Source organism: Cuculus canorus, chromosome 1 (assembly GCF_017976375.1).
Source record: "Cuculus canorus isolate bCucCan1 chromosome 1, bCucCan1.pri, whole genome shotgun sequence".
NCBI classification, from domain to species: Eukaryota; Metazoa; Chordata; class Aves; order Cuculiformes; family Cuculidae; genus Cuculus; species Cuculus canorus.
This window is the reverse complement of record NC_071401.1, coordinates 208,849,732-208,865,794: the sequence shown is the minus strand read 5'-3', so window position 1 is coordinate 208,865,794 and position 16,063 is coordinate 208,849,732. Positions and strand designations below refer to the sequence as shown.

Sequence of the window (16,063 nt, the reverse complement as noted above, 5' to 3'; positions counted from 1 at the left end):
ACCCGTGGGGGTGCTGTGGGTTCGGGGCTCTCTGTGCACCACTGTGGATCCCAGACGATGCCCAGCCCATCTTCAGGCTTCTGGGGGTCCCGGGGGCTGTGGGGGGACACCCCCATCCCCACCCCAATGTCCAGCCATGGCGTGAAGCAACTCCTCCTTAGGGCCATGCAATCAGAACCCTCTTAGGAGAGAAAGGTGACCCCTCAAATTCAGGCCCTGCTGCTTCCCAGCACGTAAAGGGGGGCTCAATTCCCAGCGGGGGCAGGTGCACCTGCAAGTTTTGGGGTTCAGGGACAGCGTGGATCAGCCCCGACTACAGCAGCCGCTGCTTCCCCAGGCACAGAGTGGCCAGACAATGCCCCAGAGGGGATGGGGCAAGGTGGGATGCAGAAGAAGCCCTGGAGCTGGGGAAACTGAGGCAGGGGCTCCTCCTCCAAAGTGGGGGGATCCTTTGCTCGAAAAAACACAATGGGGCGACATTTCCTTATGCCCTCGTTCACACCCAAGTGGCTGTAGCAGACCTGGGGTGGGGAGGTCCTCGTCTGCACAGTCTCAACGCTCCCCAAAGCCCCTTCACCCTCGAGTATGGAGATGACAGATGAGGGTTTCCCTTCTTGGCTTCTCTCCCTTGCACGAAGGCCGACCCCTCTCCAGCCCTGAGCCACGGGAAGCCCTAATCCCCTTCTTCCCAGGTTTCAGCTGCGTCCCAGCCTCCCCTGCACTCCACGCCGGGGGACTTATCACCCCGGAGAGGCTGTCAGCCTCCAACCAAACCTGCTTTGAGCGGTGATTGCCGGAGCAGACGCTGGCAGGGGCTGGGGCACGAAGCTCTGCGCGTACGGGTGGCAAAGAGCCCGCGTCAGGCAGGGGGGAGAGTGAAACGAGGGGCGGGAAGCAGGAGAGGGAGGCAGGGGGACATCGATCCCACAAAGATGAGCGTCCTGAGGGATGCAGGGAGCCGCACGCAAGAGCTCATCCCACCCAGGAAAGAAGCACCACACCAGCAGTAACTAAAAAACAACAGTGAAATGTTTATTCCCACCTGGCATCGCCTCCCGGTGGCGGTCACAGCTGGACAGGATGGTCACCCCCGCCAGGTGACCACGTTCGCCCCCCACCATCCCGGCTCCAGACGAGGCTGTCGGAGCCCTCGGAGCCAAGGGCTCCGGCAGCAATTGGTGAAGGCAATCTGCTCCAAGGAAGGCAGTTGGGAAGAGGGGATCCCAGCTGGGGGCTGCGTTTGTCACGGAGCCTCCTCAGCGTCCCTTCCGTGGGGCATGGAGCTGCCACGGGAGCAACCGCGAAACGAATCTCTGCCCCACGCCAGGCAGCGCTTCCCCGAGGGCCCCTCAGGAGGAATTCATGCTCTCCCACTGACGGAAAATGCGGAACACCTTACACGACTTCACCGAGAGGCTCTGCAAGAGAGGGGAGCAAAGAGACAACCAGAGGTTAAGGCTCCGCAACAGCCCCGAGGACCACCGCACAAAGCTCGTGAAGAGAACCTGCAGCACAAAACTCCATCTGAGATTCCCAAGGCAGCTTCCAGGACAGCGATTTTCTCCTCTTCCTCGTTAACCCAACTCCCCAGAACCAGAGGGGAAGACAGCAAGGTGACAGCAAGCAAGAAGCGGGACAGGACCCCATCCATCCCCTGCTCCTGCCAGGTTTCACACCTCCCACTCGTGTCCCGTCCCACAGGACCCGTGGGCACCTTCCCCCGGCACAGCCGGCAGGGACCGACCTGCTGGGGCACAACCCGCACGGGGTCCCCGAGAGAAATGGTGGCCCAGCACAGCTCCACCACCGAGCACAGCCGAGAGCCAGCAGCAGGAACCCAAGCGGATGACGGAGGACACGGACCTCTTAAAGCAGGTCCAGAGGAGGCCACGGAGATGACGTGAGGGCTGGAGCCCCCCTGCTCTGAGGACAGGCTGGGAGAGTTGAGGTTGTTCAGTCTGGAGAAGAGAAGGCTGCGGGGAGACCTCAGAGCAGCTTCCAGTATGGAAAGGGGCTCCAGGAAAGCTGGGGAGGGGCTCTTGGTCAGGGAGTGCAGGGACAGGACGAGGGGGATGGTTTAGAGCAGCAAGAGGGGAGATTGAGGATGAGATCTTGGGGAGAAATGTTCTCCTGTGAGGGTGGGGAGGCCCTGGCCCAGGGTGCCCAGAGCAGCGGTGGCTGCCCCATCCCTGGAGGTGTCCAAGGCCAGATTGGATGGGGCTTGGAGCCCCTGATCCCGTGGGAGGTGTCCCTGCCCTTGGCAGGGGTGGGACTGGATGGGCTTTGGGGTCCCTTCCACCCTAAGCCATGCCAGGACCCCATCGTTCTACGATAAAAACATGGCAGCCGTTCAGGCAGGAGGCCGTGGCCTCAGCTCTGCTCCCTGCTCGGCAAAGCCACCGGTCCAGCAGCCGGGCCCGGTGGCTGCAGGACGACTGCAGGGAGGCTCAGGAGAGCTCTCTGTTGAGACAAGAAACACAACTGGATCTTGGGAGGCGCTGAGCCGCTCGGGAAAGGTGGTTATTTATAGCAGCCCTTGGGCAGATCTGCACATAACTCGTCGTTGTAAAGGACAAGACCAGGCCGAGCGGCCGTCAGCACAGCCGGAGCGGAAGCCGAGGCTCTGCAGACACACGCTTGGTCCTCACAGAACTCTTTAGGCTGGAGAAGACCTTTAAGATCGTTGAGTCTGACCATTAACCCAGCGGAGCCGAACGGCGCTGCCTGCTGAGGTTTTCGATAGCGCCTTTGCTTGCTCAGGACCCTGAGGCTGCCTCGGACAAAAACAACAGGCATTTTCGAAGATAATACCAAAATTTTGTATAGAATGGGATCAAACGTCTGTCTTCGTGCCATGCTGAAAGCTCCTCCCGAACGGCTGGCAATGCCAACTCGTTTCATTGCTGAAGAAAGACTTTGGTCAACGAGGATAAAGAAGAGAGAGAACCAGGGCTTCTCCTGCCTGCATCCCTTATACGTGACAGCCAATACTGAATTTCATTGAATCATAGAACAAGAAGGACCTTGAGGGGCTGGAGTGTATCTGGGGAGGGGAACGGAGCTGGGGAAGGGGCTGGAGAACAAGGGTTCTGAGAGGCGGCTGAGGGCCCTGGGGCTGTTTAGCCTGGAGAAGAGGAGGCTGAGGGGAGACCTCATCACTGTCTAAAACTGCCTGAGAGGAGGTTGTGGAGAGGTGGGTGCTGGTCTCTCCTCTCAAGGGACAGGGGATGGGAAGAGAGGAAACAATCTCAAGTGGTGCCAGGGCTGGTTCAGATTGGATATCAGGAATAATCTCTCCATGGAAAGTGTTCTCAGGCCCTGGCCAAGGCTGCCCAGGGCAGTGGTGGAGTCCCCATCCCTGGAGGGGTTTCAAAGCCGGACAGACAAGGTGCTCAGGAATGGTTCAGTCATGGACAGAGATGGTTGGACTCGATGATCTCAAAGCTCTTTTCCAACCAAGCGATTCTAGGATTCTGTGATGACAGAATTATTAAGGCTGGAAATGATCTCCAAAATCATCAAGCTCAACCGTGAGCCCCATACCACCATGCTGACTAAACCACATCACGATGTGCTACATCTACACACTTTTACATATCTACAGCCCAAGTGAAGCCCATCTACCCCAAATCCTGCCTACAGGCTTTCAGCCCCGGGCAAGGCCGGGGCAATAGTGCTCTGAGTGGTGGGGTTTGGGGTAGGACTCACCACAGGCTCCGTCTCAGGCACTCGGTCACAATCCCTGGTGCTGAGGAGCACGTTCAGTACCGCTCGCCATCCCGGCTCTGCCTTTGCAGACTCCTTCTCCGTCTGGGCTGCGGTATCTTCCAGGGCTTCCCCTCCCTCCACTGCGTTGACCCAAGGACACCAGTCACGATGCTGCGAGCTGGGGTCAAAGAAGCTCCTCAAAGAAGTGTCCTGGGGGAGGGAGGAGATGACAGTGAAGGAGGGCAGCAACAGCATCATTTAAGAACACGATAAAACCCTCTGTGACTAAATACCAGCCCAGATCTGGCCAGGGCTGCACCACGGGGACAACTCTGGTGGCTGGATGAGGAGCACCCTGCCCAGAGCCCTCTCCTCCCCACCCAGGCTCCTGCCCCGGGTCATTCACCGAGCTGCTGGAAGAGCAGAGCCGTGGCCTTTTTGCTCTGCGGAGAGGACTGGATGGCACCTCCACGTTGTCACCTGGCCCCATGCTGCGGGTGACGGGACGGCTCCTCAGAGCGGGGCTGGCCACCTCGACATCACTTCGGTCCACGGAGACTGGAGAGTCCCAACCCCGCGGGCGAGAGATTGCGGGTGACAGGCTCTTCTCATGCTGCCAGTGGGGAAAGAACAAGGAATGAAGAGCTCCTCGAGTCCCCAGCACGTCCTCTGCCTCACGTGGGCAGAAGGGCCCTGCCCAGCAAAAAGAGGAGATGAAAGCCTTCCCAGCCACCCTGGCAGGAGCTGCGCCACCTCCCCATCACACAGAAGATGGAGACGTGGCACTCAAACGAGCCCCTTGCAAGGTCAAAGACAGTGGACACCCAAACCGCATTGATCTCGACTCCCGCACACCCCCGTGCAACACAGACGCCCTGAGGTGGAAGAGCGCGGCCGTACCTGGTCGGAGCCCGGTGGCGGAGTGTCCTGGCTGCGCGTCAGCATCCTGCGCGGTGAAGTGGGCACCAGCGGGAAGCGCTCAGCGGGCGCCACTGGGGCGATGCTGGCGCCGCACGAGTCGAGCTCCAGCCCCACAGACTCCAGCTGGTGGAAGCCCCACAGTCCCACCTTCCTCATGCAGCGGGAGCAGGTGATGACGGAGAGGTGCACGGAGCCAGAGGCGGCGCTGCAGGGACAGAGCCAGGGCACGAGGGAAGGTCACGGAGAGCCTGGGTGCCACCAAAATCACAGCTTTCGGAGCAGATGCAGGTGCTCAGCTGTCCGCTACGGAACAATCCCTGAGCACCTCATCTGCCCGGCTTTGAAATTTCTTGAGGGATGGGGACACCACCATCATCCTGGGCAGCCTCTGCCAGGGCCTAAGAACCCTTTCCATGGAGAGATTCTTCCTGATGTCCAATCTGAACCAGCCCTGGCACCACTTGAGATCGTTTCCTCTCTTCCCATCCCCTGTCCCTTGGGAGAAGAGCCCAGCACCCACCTCTCCACAACCTCCTCTCAGGCAGTTGCAGACAGCGATGAGGTCTCCCCTCAGCCTCCTCTTCTCCAGGCTAAACAGCCCCAGGGCCCTCAGCCGCCTCTCAGAACCCTTGTTCTCCAGACCCTTCCCAGCTCTATTCCCTTCTCCGGATGCTCCAGCCCCTCAAAGTCCTTCTTGGAGTGAGGGGCCCAGAGCTGAGCCCAGGATTTGAGGGGTGGCCTCCCCAGCACTGAGTCCAGGTGTACAATCCCTGCCCTGTTCCTGCTGGCCACGCTGTTTCTGGTACAGGCCAGGATGCCATTGGCCTTCTTGGCCAACTGGGCCACTGCTGGCTCATGTTCAGCTGCTGTCAACCAACACCTCCAGGTCCTTCTCCTCGAGGCAGCTTTCCAGCCCCTCCTCCCCACGCCTGGAGCTGCTCGAGGTTGTTGTGTCCCAAGTGCAGGACCCAGCCCTGGCCTTGTTCAACCTCATCCTGTTGGCCTCAGCCCATGGATCCAGCCTGGACAGGTCCCTCTGCAGAGCCTTCCTGTCCTCCAGCAGGTTAACACTTCCACACAGTGTAGTGTCCTCTGCAAGCTTGCTAAGGGTGCCCTCAATCCCCTCAACCAGGCCACGGATAAAGGTATCGAACAGCACTGGACGAGCTCTGGGGAACCAGTGGGGATCAATTTCAACATCTCAAAGAGCAACAGGTGGGCAACCAGCAGCTCAGAATTTCAAACTCTTTGCTGTCTCAGGGAGATGACTGTTTTAGAGGGACGTCCACATCCCTCTGACAGGTTTCACCAGCAACCACAAAGCGTGGCAGACGCTTTGTTACCAGTCCCATCCCAGCACCCACCTGCAGGTCCAGCCACACAGCGCCAGGACACAGGCTGGAATGTGCACTTGCAGCGTTTCCGTGGTAGCCTTCGTCGATGGTTTCTCTCCTTCTGTTTTGTGCTCGAGTTCCTCCCCAATCAGCTGGAGGAGCGCGTTGATCTTCTCCTCCGTCAGGGACTGTGGGACAGAGAAAGGTGGCAGAGCTGGCAGTTGGACAAAGCTTGCTGCTGCTACTCAGAAACCATGTCCTACATGGAGGAAAATCCCTTTTTTACTCCCCAGAAAGCACACGAGCGAGCACCCTCAGCACTTCTCCTCTGCTTAATGGCTTTAAACTAGGGAGGGGAAGATTTAGACTGGACATGAGGAAGAAATTCTTCCCCATGAGGGTGGGGAGGCCCTGGCCCAGGTTGCCCAGAGAAGCCGTGGTTGCCCCATCCCTGGAGGTGTTGAAGGCCAGGTAGGATGGGGCTTGGAGCCCCCGATCCAGTGGGAGGTGTCCCTGCCCATGGCAGGGGTGGGACTGGATGGGCTTTGACGCCCCTTCCAACCCAAACTATTCTATTGATGACACCAAGCTGAGTGGGGCAGTTGCCACACCGGAACGATGGGATGTCATCCAGAGGGACCTGGACAGAATGGAGAAGTGGGGCTGTGAGAACGTCATGAGGTTCAACAAGGTCAAGCGTAAGGTCCAGCACCTGGGTCAGGGCAATCCCTGATTTCAGTACACAATGAGGTATGATGTGATTGAGAGCAGCCCTGCAGAGAAGGACACAGAGGTGCTGGTCGATGAAAAGCTCGACATGAGCCGGCAATGTGTGCTTACAGCCCAGAAGGCCAACCGTGTCCTGGGCTGCATCAAAAGCAGCGTGGCCAGCAGGTCAAGGGAAGTGATTCTGCCCCTCTTATTCCTCTCTTGTGAGGCCTCATCTGGAATATTGTGTCCAGTTCTGGAATCCTCAACAGAAGAAGGAGAAGGAGCTGTTGGAATGGGTCCAGAGGAGGCTCCAAGGATGCTGCGAGGGCTGGAGCACCTCCCATACAAGGACAGGCTGAAAGAGTTGGGGTTGTTCAGCCTGGAGAAGAGAAGGCTCCAAGGAGACCCTATAGCGACCTTCCAGTACCTGAAGGGGCTCCAGGAAACATGGAGAGAGGCTATTGGGGGTTGGAGCTAGATGATATTTAAGGTCCCTTCCAACCCTAACTATTCTATGATTCTATTCATAAAGGTGATAGGATGTGGGGAATGGGTATAAACTGGAGAGCGGCAGATTTAGACTGGACATTAGGAAGAATTTCTTCACTCTGAGGGTGGGGAGGCCCTGGCCCAGGTTGCCCAGAGCAGTGGTGGCTGCCCCATCTCTGGAGGTGTTCGAGGCCAGGTTGGATGGGGCTTGGAGCCCCTGATCTAGCGGGAGGTGTCCCTGCCCATGGCAGGGGTGGGACTGGATGGGCTTGGAGGTCCCTTCCAACCCTAACTATTCTATGATTCTACCATCGCTCGGCACTAGGCTGTCCCTGCTTGGGAGGCTCTGATGGGTTCACCACTCAGCCAGCCCACAGTCGCAGCCACAAAACCCTTCTGCGATTCCTGCTAAATGGATGTTTCCCGGTTCCCACACGGCTTCTCGCTGCTGAGAGTCATTGTTTCCCAGACAGCGAGCGCCCACCAGCCAGACGCGGCCACAGAAGAGCAAGGCCTGGCAAGGAGGCAACCTCACTCCTGCTCGTGGCTGCAGCGATGCTTCAGCCTCTCCTGTTGGAGCTTCTGCTTTTCTGAGCCTCCTCGCACGAGAGCCCCCTCTGCACCACGTTCCCAGGGCTCCCTCACCTTCCCGAGCTCTACCCACACCTCCGGCACTTCAACCTCCCAATCCCATCCAACACAACCACAGCCTCCAGTCATAGAATCATAGAATAGTTTGGGTTGGAATGGACTCCAAAGCCCATCCAGTCCCACCCCCTGCCATGGGCAGGGACACCTCCCACGGGATCAGGGGCTCCAAGCCCCATCCAACCTGGCCTTCAACACCTCCAGGGGATGGCGCAGCCACGGCTTCTCTGCACGACCTGGCCAGTCTTGTGGGCTTCCCCAGCTCAAGAGGCGATCCATGGGTGGCTGTGGCTCACAGAGTGAGCACGTAGGACCTCAAATCACTTCTCCTGGGCAGCAGAGAGCACCGTGAGCACCAGGAAAGCATGGAGTAGGAATCGGACACCACAGCCCGCTTCCCACCGGCAACACCGTGGTGACATGAGCCGGCTGTGCCTGTGTCAGCCAGGGGCCTGAATGGTGGATGAGCCTTTCCAAAGTCCCTTTTATGCACTTCCAAAACTACCAGGTGAAGCCACCATGTGGGGAATGTTCAAGGAGAAAGCCAAGATGGCAGGGCTGGGTTTTGCCTGCCCACCACGCTGGAGCCTCCAGGCTGAACCTTGTTTCAGATGGAATTTGCTCAGCACAGGGATGTGGGGAATCGTCACTGGGGACCCGGACACCCCCAACGCCCCGGGCACCTGGGAACTCACCATGTTCTTCATGTCCTCTGGTCGGAGGGAGGGCAGCTGCAGCTCCAGCCGACACAGGCTCTGGAAGCGCTCCAGGAAGTCCTGGAGAAGGGCTCTTGGCTCTTCCACCAGCAGCATGGCAAAGCGATCTGGCAAAAGCAAACGCAGGAGGCCTGAGCGGTGCCATCAGCCTCCCAACCCCTCCTCATCCCACAAGGCAAGAGAGCAGATGAGACCGGCCAAGTTCTCCCCATCACAGCCTCCTCGCTTTTAACAGAATCTGAGCACAGGCTTTTCCTTCGCAACCGCCCTTCCTGCTGGAGAAGACAAGATCTACCACCCTTTGAGTGTCCCATGGCAGCCAGCCGCCCCCGTCTCCTCTCAGTTAGAACCCAAACAGCGTTTTGACTGCCCTGGAGGCACGGAAAGCGCAGCCCGGCCTCGGACTCAAGGTCTGGGGCTTGTGCAATGGCTCAGTTGTTGGGGCGCCAAGGTTGCTCACAGGTTATGTTCTACTACCGCGGGTTCCATGGGACAAAAATGAGGACTGTGACCCCAGAGGCGTGCGTGAGCCAGGCTACAAGACACCAACCTGGGCAGGGGCTGTCGGGCCAGAAGCAGAACTTCTCGTGAGCGGTGCACAAGGCCTTCTTCATCTCAGCGCAGCGCTCCTTATCTGCAAGGCAAAGCTCATCTCCACTTCCTGCGGAGCCACCACCTCAGGGAATGGTTGGGAAAACCCAACCAGGAGAGGAAGGCTCCAAGGGCTTCCCTGCTCATCCTCTTCAGCGCTCATCCTCTTCAGCGTGGCTCAGAGGACAGATGCCACCTGAGGCTGTAGGTTGGAGAGCCTGAAGTTCTCACCTCAACCTCATCTCCCTGCCCACCAGCAGGAGCTGCTGCACCTCCAGCCTCCCCGACGGCAACCACGGAGCCTCAGCTGCGGCAGCGAAGTCAGGTGGGTCAAGGTGGTGAGGGCCAACAGAGCAGGGCCACCGCCCTGCAGCCAAAATCCCCTCCTGTTCCCTGGCGCAGAGAACCATGGAACAGGTTGGGTTAGAAGGGACCTCAAAGTCCATCCAGTTCCACCCCCTGCCATGGCTCCAAGCTCCCTCCAGCCTGGCCTTGAATCCCTCCAGAGATGGGGCAGCCACCACTTCTCTGGGAAAACAGACCGGGCCTTCCACCCTCAGCGTGAAGAATTTCTTCCTAATGTCTCACTTAAATCTTCCCCATTCCAATTTAAAGCCATTGCCCCTCATCCTGTCACTCCATGCCCTTGGAAAAAGCCCCTCCCCAGCTTTCCTGGAGCCCCTTTCCGTACTGGAAGCTGCTCTAAGGTCTCCCCGCAGACTTCTTTTCTCCAGGCTCAACAATCCCAACTCTCCCAGCCTGTCCTCACAGCAGAGGGGCTCCAGCCCTCGGATCAGCTCCGTGGCCTCCTCTGGATCCATTCCAGCAGTTCCAGGTCCTTCTTATCTTGGGGATTCTAGAAGTGGACACAGAGTCCAGGTGGGGTCTCCCCAGAGCGGAGCAGAGGGGCAGAATCCCCTTCCTCCTGCTGGTCCCACAGCTTTGATGCTGCCCAGGACACAGGTGGTTTCTGGTCTGGGAGCACACGTTGCCGGCTCACAGGGAGCTTCTCCTCCCCCAGCGCCCCAAGTCCTCCTCAGGGCTGCTCGCATTCATGTAATTTCTCAGCCTGTATTGATACAGAGGGTTGCCCTGACCCATGTGTAGGACCTTGCCCTCATGAGGTTCTGACAGCCCCACTTCTCCAGCCTGTTCAGGTCCCTCTGGATGTCATCCCACCCTTCTGGTGTGACACCTGCACCCCTCAGCTTGGTGTCACCTGCAAACTTGCTGAGGGTGCCCTCGATCTCACTGTTGATGCCATTGACGGAGACGTTCAACAGCGCTGGTCTTAGTATGGGACCTTCTTCCAACCTCTGGTTCTTCCAGGGTTCTGTACACCAGCATGGGTGTTGGCAGAATAATTGGGCCAAGGTTTATCTGAGAAAGATGGCCTGAGCCATTTGCTGGTTGATGAGAAGGTCGACATGAGCCGTCAACATGCACTCGCAGCCCAGAACCTCCCCATGTCCTGGGCTGCATCCAAAGCAGTGTGGCCAGCAGATCAAGGGAGGGGATTCTGGCCCTCTGCTCCTCTCTGGGGAGACCTCATCGGGAGGGTTGGGTCCAGTTCTGGAATCCCCAACATAAGGAGGAGATGGAGCTGTTGGAATGCATCCAGAGGAGGCCACGGAGATGATGTGAGGGCTGGAGCCCCTCTGCTGTGAGGACAGGCTGGGAGAGTTGGGGATGTTCAGCCTGGAGAAGGGAAGGCTGTGGAGAGACCTTAAGAGCAGCTTCCAGTACGGAAAGGGGCTCCAGGAAAGCTGGGAAGGGGCTGTTCACAAAGGCTTGGAGTGATAGGATGAGGGCGAACGGAGATGAACTGGAGAGGGGCAGAGTTAGACTGGACGTAAGGAGGAATTTCTTCTCAATGAGGGTGGGGAGGCCCTGGCCCAGGTTGCCCAGAGAAGCCGTGGCTGTCCCGTCCCTGGAGGTGTTCAAGGCCAGGTTGGACGGGGCTTGGAGCCCCTGATGCAGTGGGAGGTGTCCCTGCCCATGGCAGGGGTGGGACTGGATGATCTTTAAGGTCTCTTCTAACCCAAACTATTCTATGGTTCTATGGTTCCATGATAACCAAAGTTGGGTGTCAGCACTCGGTGACCCAAGAGGAACCGCCCATGGCCTCCGTCCAGCACCAGGGCAGCACCCTCTGCTGCCTTCCAGACGACAGCAGGAACAGCCGCGCGGATGTGGTGCTGAGGAACACAGTTCAGTGGTGGGCAGGGCAGTGCGAGGTTTACGGTTGGGCTCATTCTTAAAGATCCTTTCCAACCCAAATAACTGTGATTCTATTCCAGCTCGTCTGTGACAGCAGGAGCCTGAAGTTCCACCACGTTCTCACAAACCAAAGGAAATGTGACTTGAGCTTCATTTTCACAGACCCTTAGAATTGCTTGGTTGCAAAAGACCTTGGAGATGACTCAGTCCAACCATCCCCGTCCACTGCTGAACCGTCCCTGAGCACCTCGTCTGCTTGGCTTTGAAACCCCTCCAGGGATGGGGACTCCACCACCGCCCTGGGCAGCCTCAGCAGGGACTGAGAACCCTTTGTGTGAAGAGATTTTTCCTGATATCCAATCTGAACATCCCTGGCACAACTCGAGGCCGTTCCCTCATCTCATCCCCTGTCCCTTGGGAGAAGAGACCAGCACCCACCTCTCCACAACCTCCTTCCAGGCAGTTGCAGACAGTGATGATGTCTCCCCTCAGCCTCCTCTTCTTCAGCCCCAGGACCCTCAGCCGCCCCTCAGAACCCTTGTTCTCCAGCCCCTTCCCCAGCTCCATTCCCTTCTCTGGACGCTCCGGCCCCTCAAGGTCCTTCTTGGAGTGAGGGGCCAGAGCTGAGCCCAGGATTCGAGGTGTGGGCACACCATGGGGACAATCCCATCCCTGCTCCTGCTGGTCACCCCATGGCTGACCCAAGCGCGAGAGCTGTTGTCCTTCTTGGCCACCTGGGCCACCGCTGGCTCTTCAGAGACACCCAGCACCACCCAGGATGGGACTGTGGGAGCTGTTCACATGCCCAGTAAGGCAGAACCCCCCCCAGATGCCACCTCCCACCCCACGGGACGCTGGCGTACATACATTTGTTGAAGTCGAAGGCGAGCTGTAGGCTGACGCAGAGGAAGGCTTGGCAGCTGGAACATTTGAGCAGGTCACACTCCACGTTGGTCCAACCGTACCGGGCGCACACCAGGGGGGACAGCTCGTGGGGTTTGCCCGCCCACTTCAGCGGGTGCTCGTGTTAAGGACAGAACCCAGAAAACTGGGGGTTAAACCATGGGAACGTGGGCCAGAGATCACTGGGCCAAAGGAGAAAAGTGGGGCTGGAGAACCTCATGAGGTTCAACCAGGCCAAGGTCCTACACATGGGTTGGGGCGATCCATGACGTAACTGCAGGCCGGGGACAACGAGATTGGGAGCAGTCCTGAGGAGAACCTCCCTGTGAGCAGGCAACGTGCACTCCCAGCCCAGAAGAGGCCACAGAGATGATGTGAGGGCTGCAGCCCCTCTGCTCCGAGGACAGGCTGGGAGAGTTGGGGTTGTTCAGCCTGGAGAAGAGAAGGCTGCAGGGACACCTTAGGGCAGCTCCCAGTAGGGAAAGGGGCTCCAGGAAAGCTCGGGAGGGGCTTGTTCCAAGGGTCTGGAGTGACAGGACCTGGGGGAATGGCTTTAGATTAATCAGAAGGGGAAGGTTTAGATGAGACATTGGGAAGAAATTCTTCACTCTGAGGGTGGGGAGGCCCTGGCCCAGATTTCCCAGAAAAGCAGCCCTGGAGGTGTTCCAGGCCAGGTTGGATGGGGCTTGGAGCCCCTGATCCCGTGGGAGGTGTCTCTGCCCATGGCAGGGGTGGGACTGGATGGGCTTTGGGGGTCCCTTCCACCCAACCCATTCCAGGACTCTTCATAAAGCCTCTGAGAAGATGGAGGCTGTCGGGAGGCCAAGGGAAGGGACTATGACCCAGGGCAGGAGGTGGCTGGAGGCCCGGTGTCCTCGAGGATATGGTGAACGTTTCCACCCGGCTGAAGTAGGCGTCCTTGCTGGTGGACTCCAACGAAGGAGCATCCAGTTGGGAAGATCCATTGGCTGACTCGGACCATTCGGCCGTGTCCTTCCTGAAGGGAACATGGGTCAGTGAGTGGAACTCCTGGAGAGGTTCCACCACCAAAACCTGCACCATGTTCTGCCCCGGCGTCCTCTGGGCTCCCCTCGTGAGGGCCCCAGCCCTTCATTAAATGACCAAGAAATTAATTAAGTCCAAGGCAGCAAACGAGGCCACACAGTGGCTCACACGATGGCCGACAGAGGCAGTGGGAGAGGAGGAGGCAGGTGGAGAACGTACCCAACGTTGGGGATGATCCCAAAAGCACATCTGTATCTGGAACCCACACCAGTGCCTCCCAGTAGCCCCCACAGTGTAATCGCACCCTTTAGGGTCAGAGCACCAGAACGTGTCCCATTCATGGTGCTCAGGCCACAGTGACACCAGGACCCACCAGGTCACCAACCCATCCCTGCCCTCCCAGTGCCACCAGTACCACCTCCCAGTGCCTCCAGTGGCCCCTTTAGGGTCACAGCCCCCTCCACGTTCCGTTCATTGCCCTTAAGTCATGGGGACACCAGGACCCACCAGGTCACCGCCCAGTCCCTGCCCTCCCAGTGCCACCAGTGCCTCCCAGTACACACCAGTACCTCCCATTACTGCCTCCCAGTATTGTTGAGGTTCAGCTACTGCCTCCCAGTGCCCCTTAGTGCCTCCAGTACTTCCAGTGCCACCAGTACTGCCTCTCAGTGCCCCTTAGTGCCTCCAGTTACTCCCAGTGCTTCCCAGTCCCCACACAGCAGCTCCCAGTTCCCCCATAATCATTCCCAGTGCTTCCCAGTTCCCCCATAACTGCTCCCATAACCACTGCCAAACTCTCCCAGTGCTTCCTAGTTCCTCCACAATAGCTCCCAGTTCCCCCATAATCGCTTCCAGTCCCTCTCAGTGCTTCCCAGTTCCCCCATAACAGCTCTCAGTCCCTCCCAGTCCGCTCATAGCTGCTCCCAGTACCTCCCAGTGCTTCTAAATCCCACAGTCTCCCATAATAGCTCCCAGTGCTTCCCAGCTTCCTTATAAGTGCTTCCAGTCCCTCCCAGTGCTTCCCAGTTCCCCCCATAACTGCTCCCAATCCCTCCCAGTGCTTCTAAATCCCACACAGTCTCCCATAACTGCTCCCAGTGCTTCCCAGCTTCCTCATAAGTGCTTCCAGTCCCTCCCAGTGCTTCCCAGTTCCCCCCATAACTGCTCTCAGTCCCTCCCAGTCCACTCATAGCTGCTCCCAGTCCCCCTATAACTGCTCCCAATCCCTCCCAGTGCTTCTAAATCCCACCCAGTTCCCCCATAACTGCTCCCAGTGCTTCCCAGCTTCCTCATAAGTGCTCCCAGTCCCTCCCAGTGGTTCCCAGTTCCCTCCATAACGGCTCCCAGTCCCCTCCAGACCCCCATGCCTGCTCCCAGTCCCTCCCAGTGCTTCTGAGTCCCCCCCGGCCCCCCCATACCCACTCCCACTCCCTTCCAGTCTCCCCATAACCACTCCCAGTCCCTCCCAGCTCTCCCACAGCCCCTCCCAGTCCCCCCCAGTTCCCCCACGACTGCTCCCAGTGCCCCCAGTCCTTCCACAACCGTTCCCAGTCCTCCCACGCCCGCTCCCAGTCCCTCCCAGTGCTCCTAGTCCCTCCCAGTGCCCCCAGTCACTCACCCCGCCCCGGGTGCGATGCCTCCCGCGAGGAGCGCTCGGATCTGCTGGGGGGGGGCAGCGGCCATGGCGGGGGCGGGGACAGCGGGGACCCGCCCAGTGACACCAGTGACACCGCCCAGTGACACCAGTGACGGGGGCGGGGACAGCGGGGACACGCCCAGTGACACCGCCCAGTGACACCAGTGACGGGGCGGGGACAGCGGGGACCCACCCAGTGACACCAGTGATAGCGGTGTCCCCAGTAAGAGGGTCAGGGACATCACCCAGTGCTCCCAGGGACACCAGTAACACTCCCAATGACACCAGTAGCGGGGCCAGGGACACCAGTAACACCAGTGACCCCAGTAATGGGGCCAGTGACGCCGCCCAGTGCTCCCAGTGACACCAGTAACGCCTTCAGGGACACCAGCAATGCCTCCCAGAGCTCCCAGGGACACCAGTAACACCAGTGACCCCAGTAATGGGGCCAATGACGCCGCCCAGTGCTCCCAGTGACACCAGTAACACCCTCAGGGACACCAGCAATGCCTCCCAGTGCTCCCAGGGACACCAGTAACACTCCCAATGACACCAGTAGCAGGCCAGGGACACCAGTAACACCAGTGACCCCAGTAATGGGGCCAGTGACGCCGCCCAGTGCTCCCAGTGACACCAGTAACGGCCCCAGTGACACCACACAGTGCTCCCAGGGACACCAGTAACGCCCTCAGGGACACCAGCAATGCCTCCCAGTGCTCCCAGGGACACCAGTAACACCAGTGACCCCAGTAATGGGGCCAGTGACGCCGCCCAGTGCTCCCAGTGACACCAGTAACACCCTCAGGGACACCAGCAATGCCTCCCAGTGCTCCCAGGGACACCAGTAACAGGGCCAGTGACACCAGGGACACTGCCCAGTACTCCCAATGACACCAGTAATGCCTCATAAGGACGCTAGAACTGCCCCCAGTGATACCAGTAAAAGGGCCAGTGATGCCAGGGACACTGCCCAGTGCTCCCAGGGACACCAGTAACAGGGCAAGGGGCACCAGTGATGCCTCCCAGTGCTCCCAGGGACACCAGAAATGGGGCCAGTGACACCAACGACACCTCCCAGTGACACCAGTTACAGGGCCCAGCACTCTCAGGGATACCAGCGACACCAATAACTGGGCCAGGGAAACCTCCCAGTGCCACCAGTAATGGGGCCAGTGCCACCA

General features: G+C 58.9%; 1 protein-coding gene across 1 annotated transcript; it reads right to left on the bottom strand.

Annotated features, from left to right (window-relative positions):
• Positions 1–1,011: 1,011 nt before the first annotated feature.
• On the bottom strand, positions 1,012–15,088 carry ZC3HC1 (zinc finger C3HC-type containing 1). Its single transcript, XM_054057906.1, has 10 exons — positions 14,865–15,088; positions 13,128–13,238; positions 12,206–12,357; positions 9,078–9,161; positions 8,507–8,634; positions 5,994–6,151; positions 4,609–4,834; positions 4,115–4,321; positions 3,709–3,918; positions 1,012–1,418 (listed from the first exon to the last, which is right to left on the bottom strand). Exons 1-10 carry the CDS (start codon positions 14,927–14,929, stop codon positions 1,350–1,352), a joined length of 1,410 nt encoding a protein of 469 aa, XP_053913881.1. The 5' UTR covers positions 14,930–15,088; the 3' UTR covers positions 1,012–1,349.
• Positions 15,089–16,063: the final 975 nt, after the last annotated feature.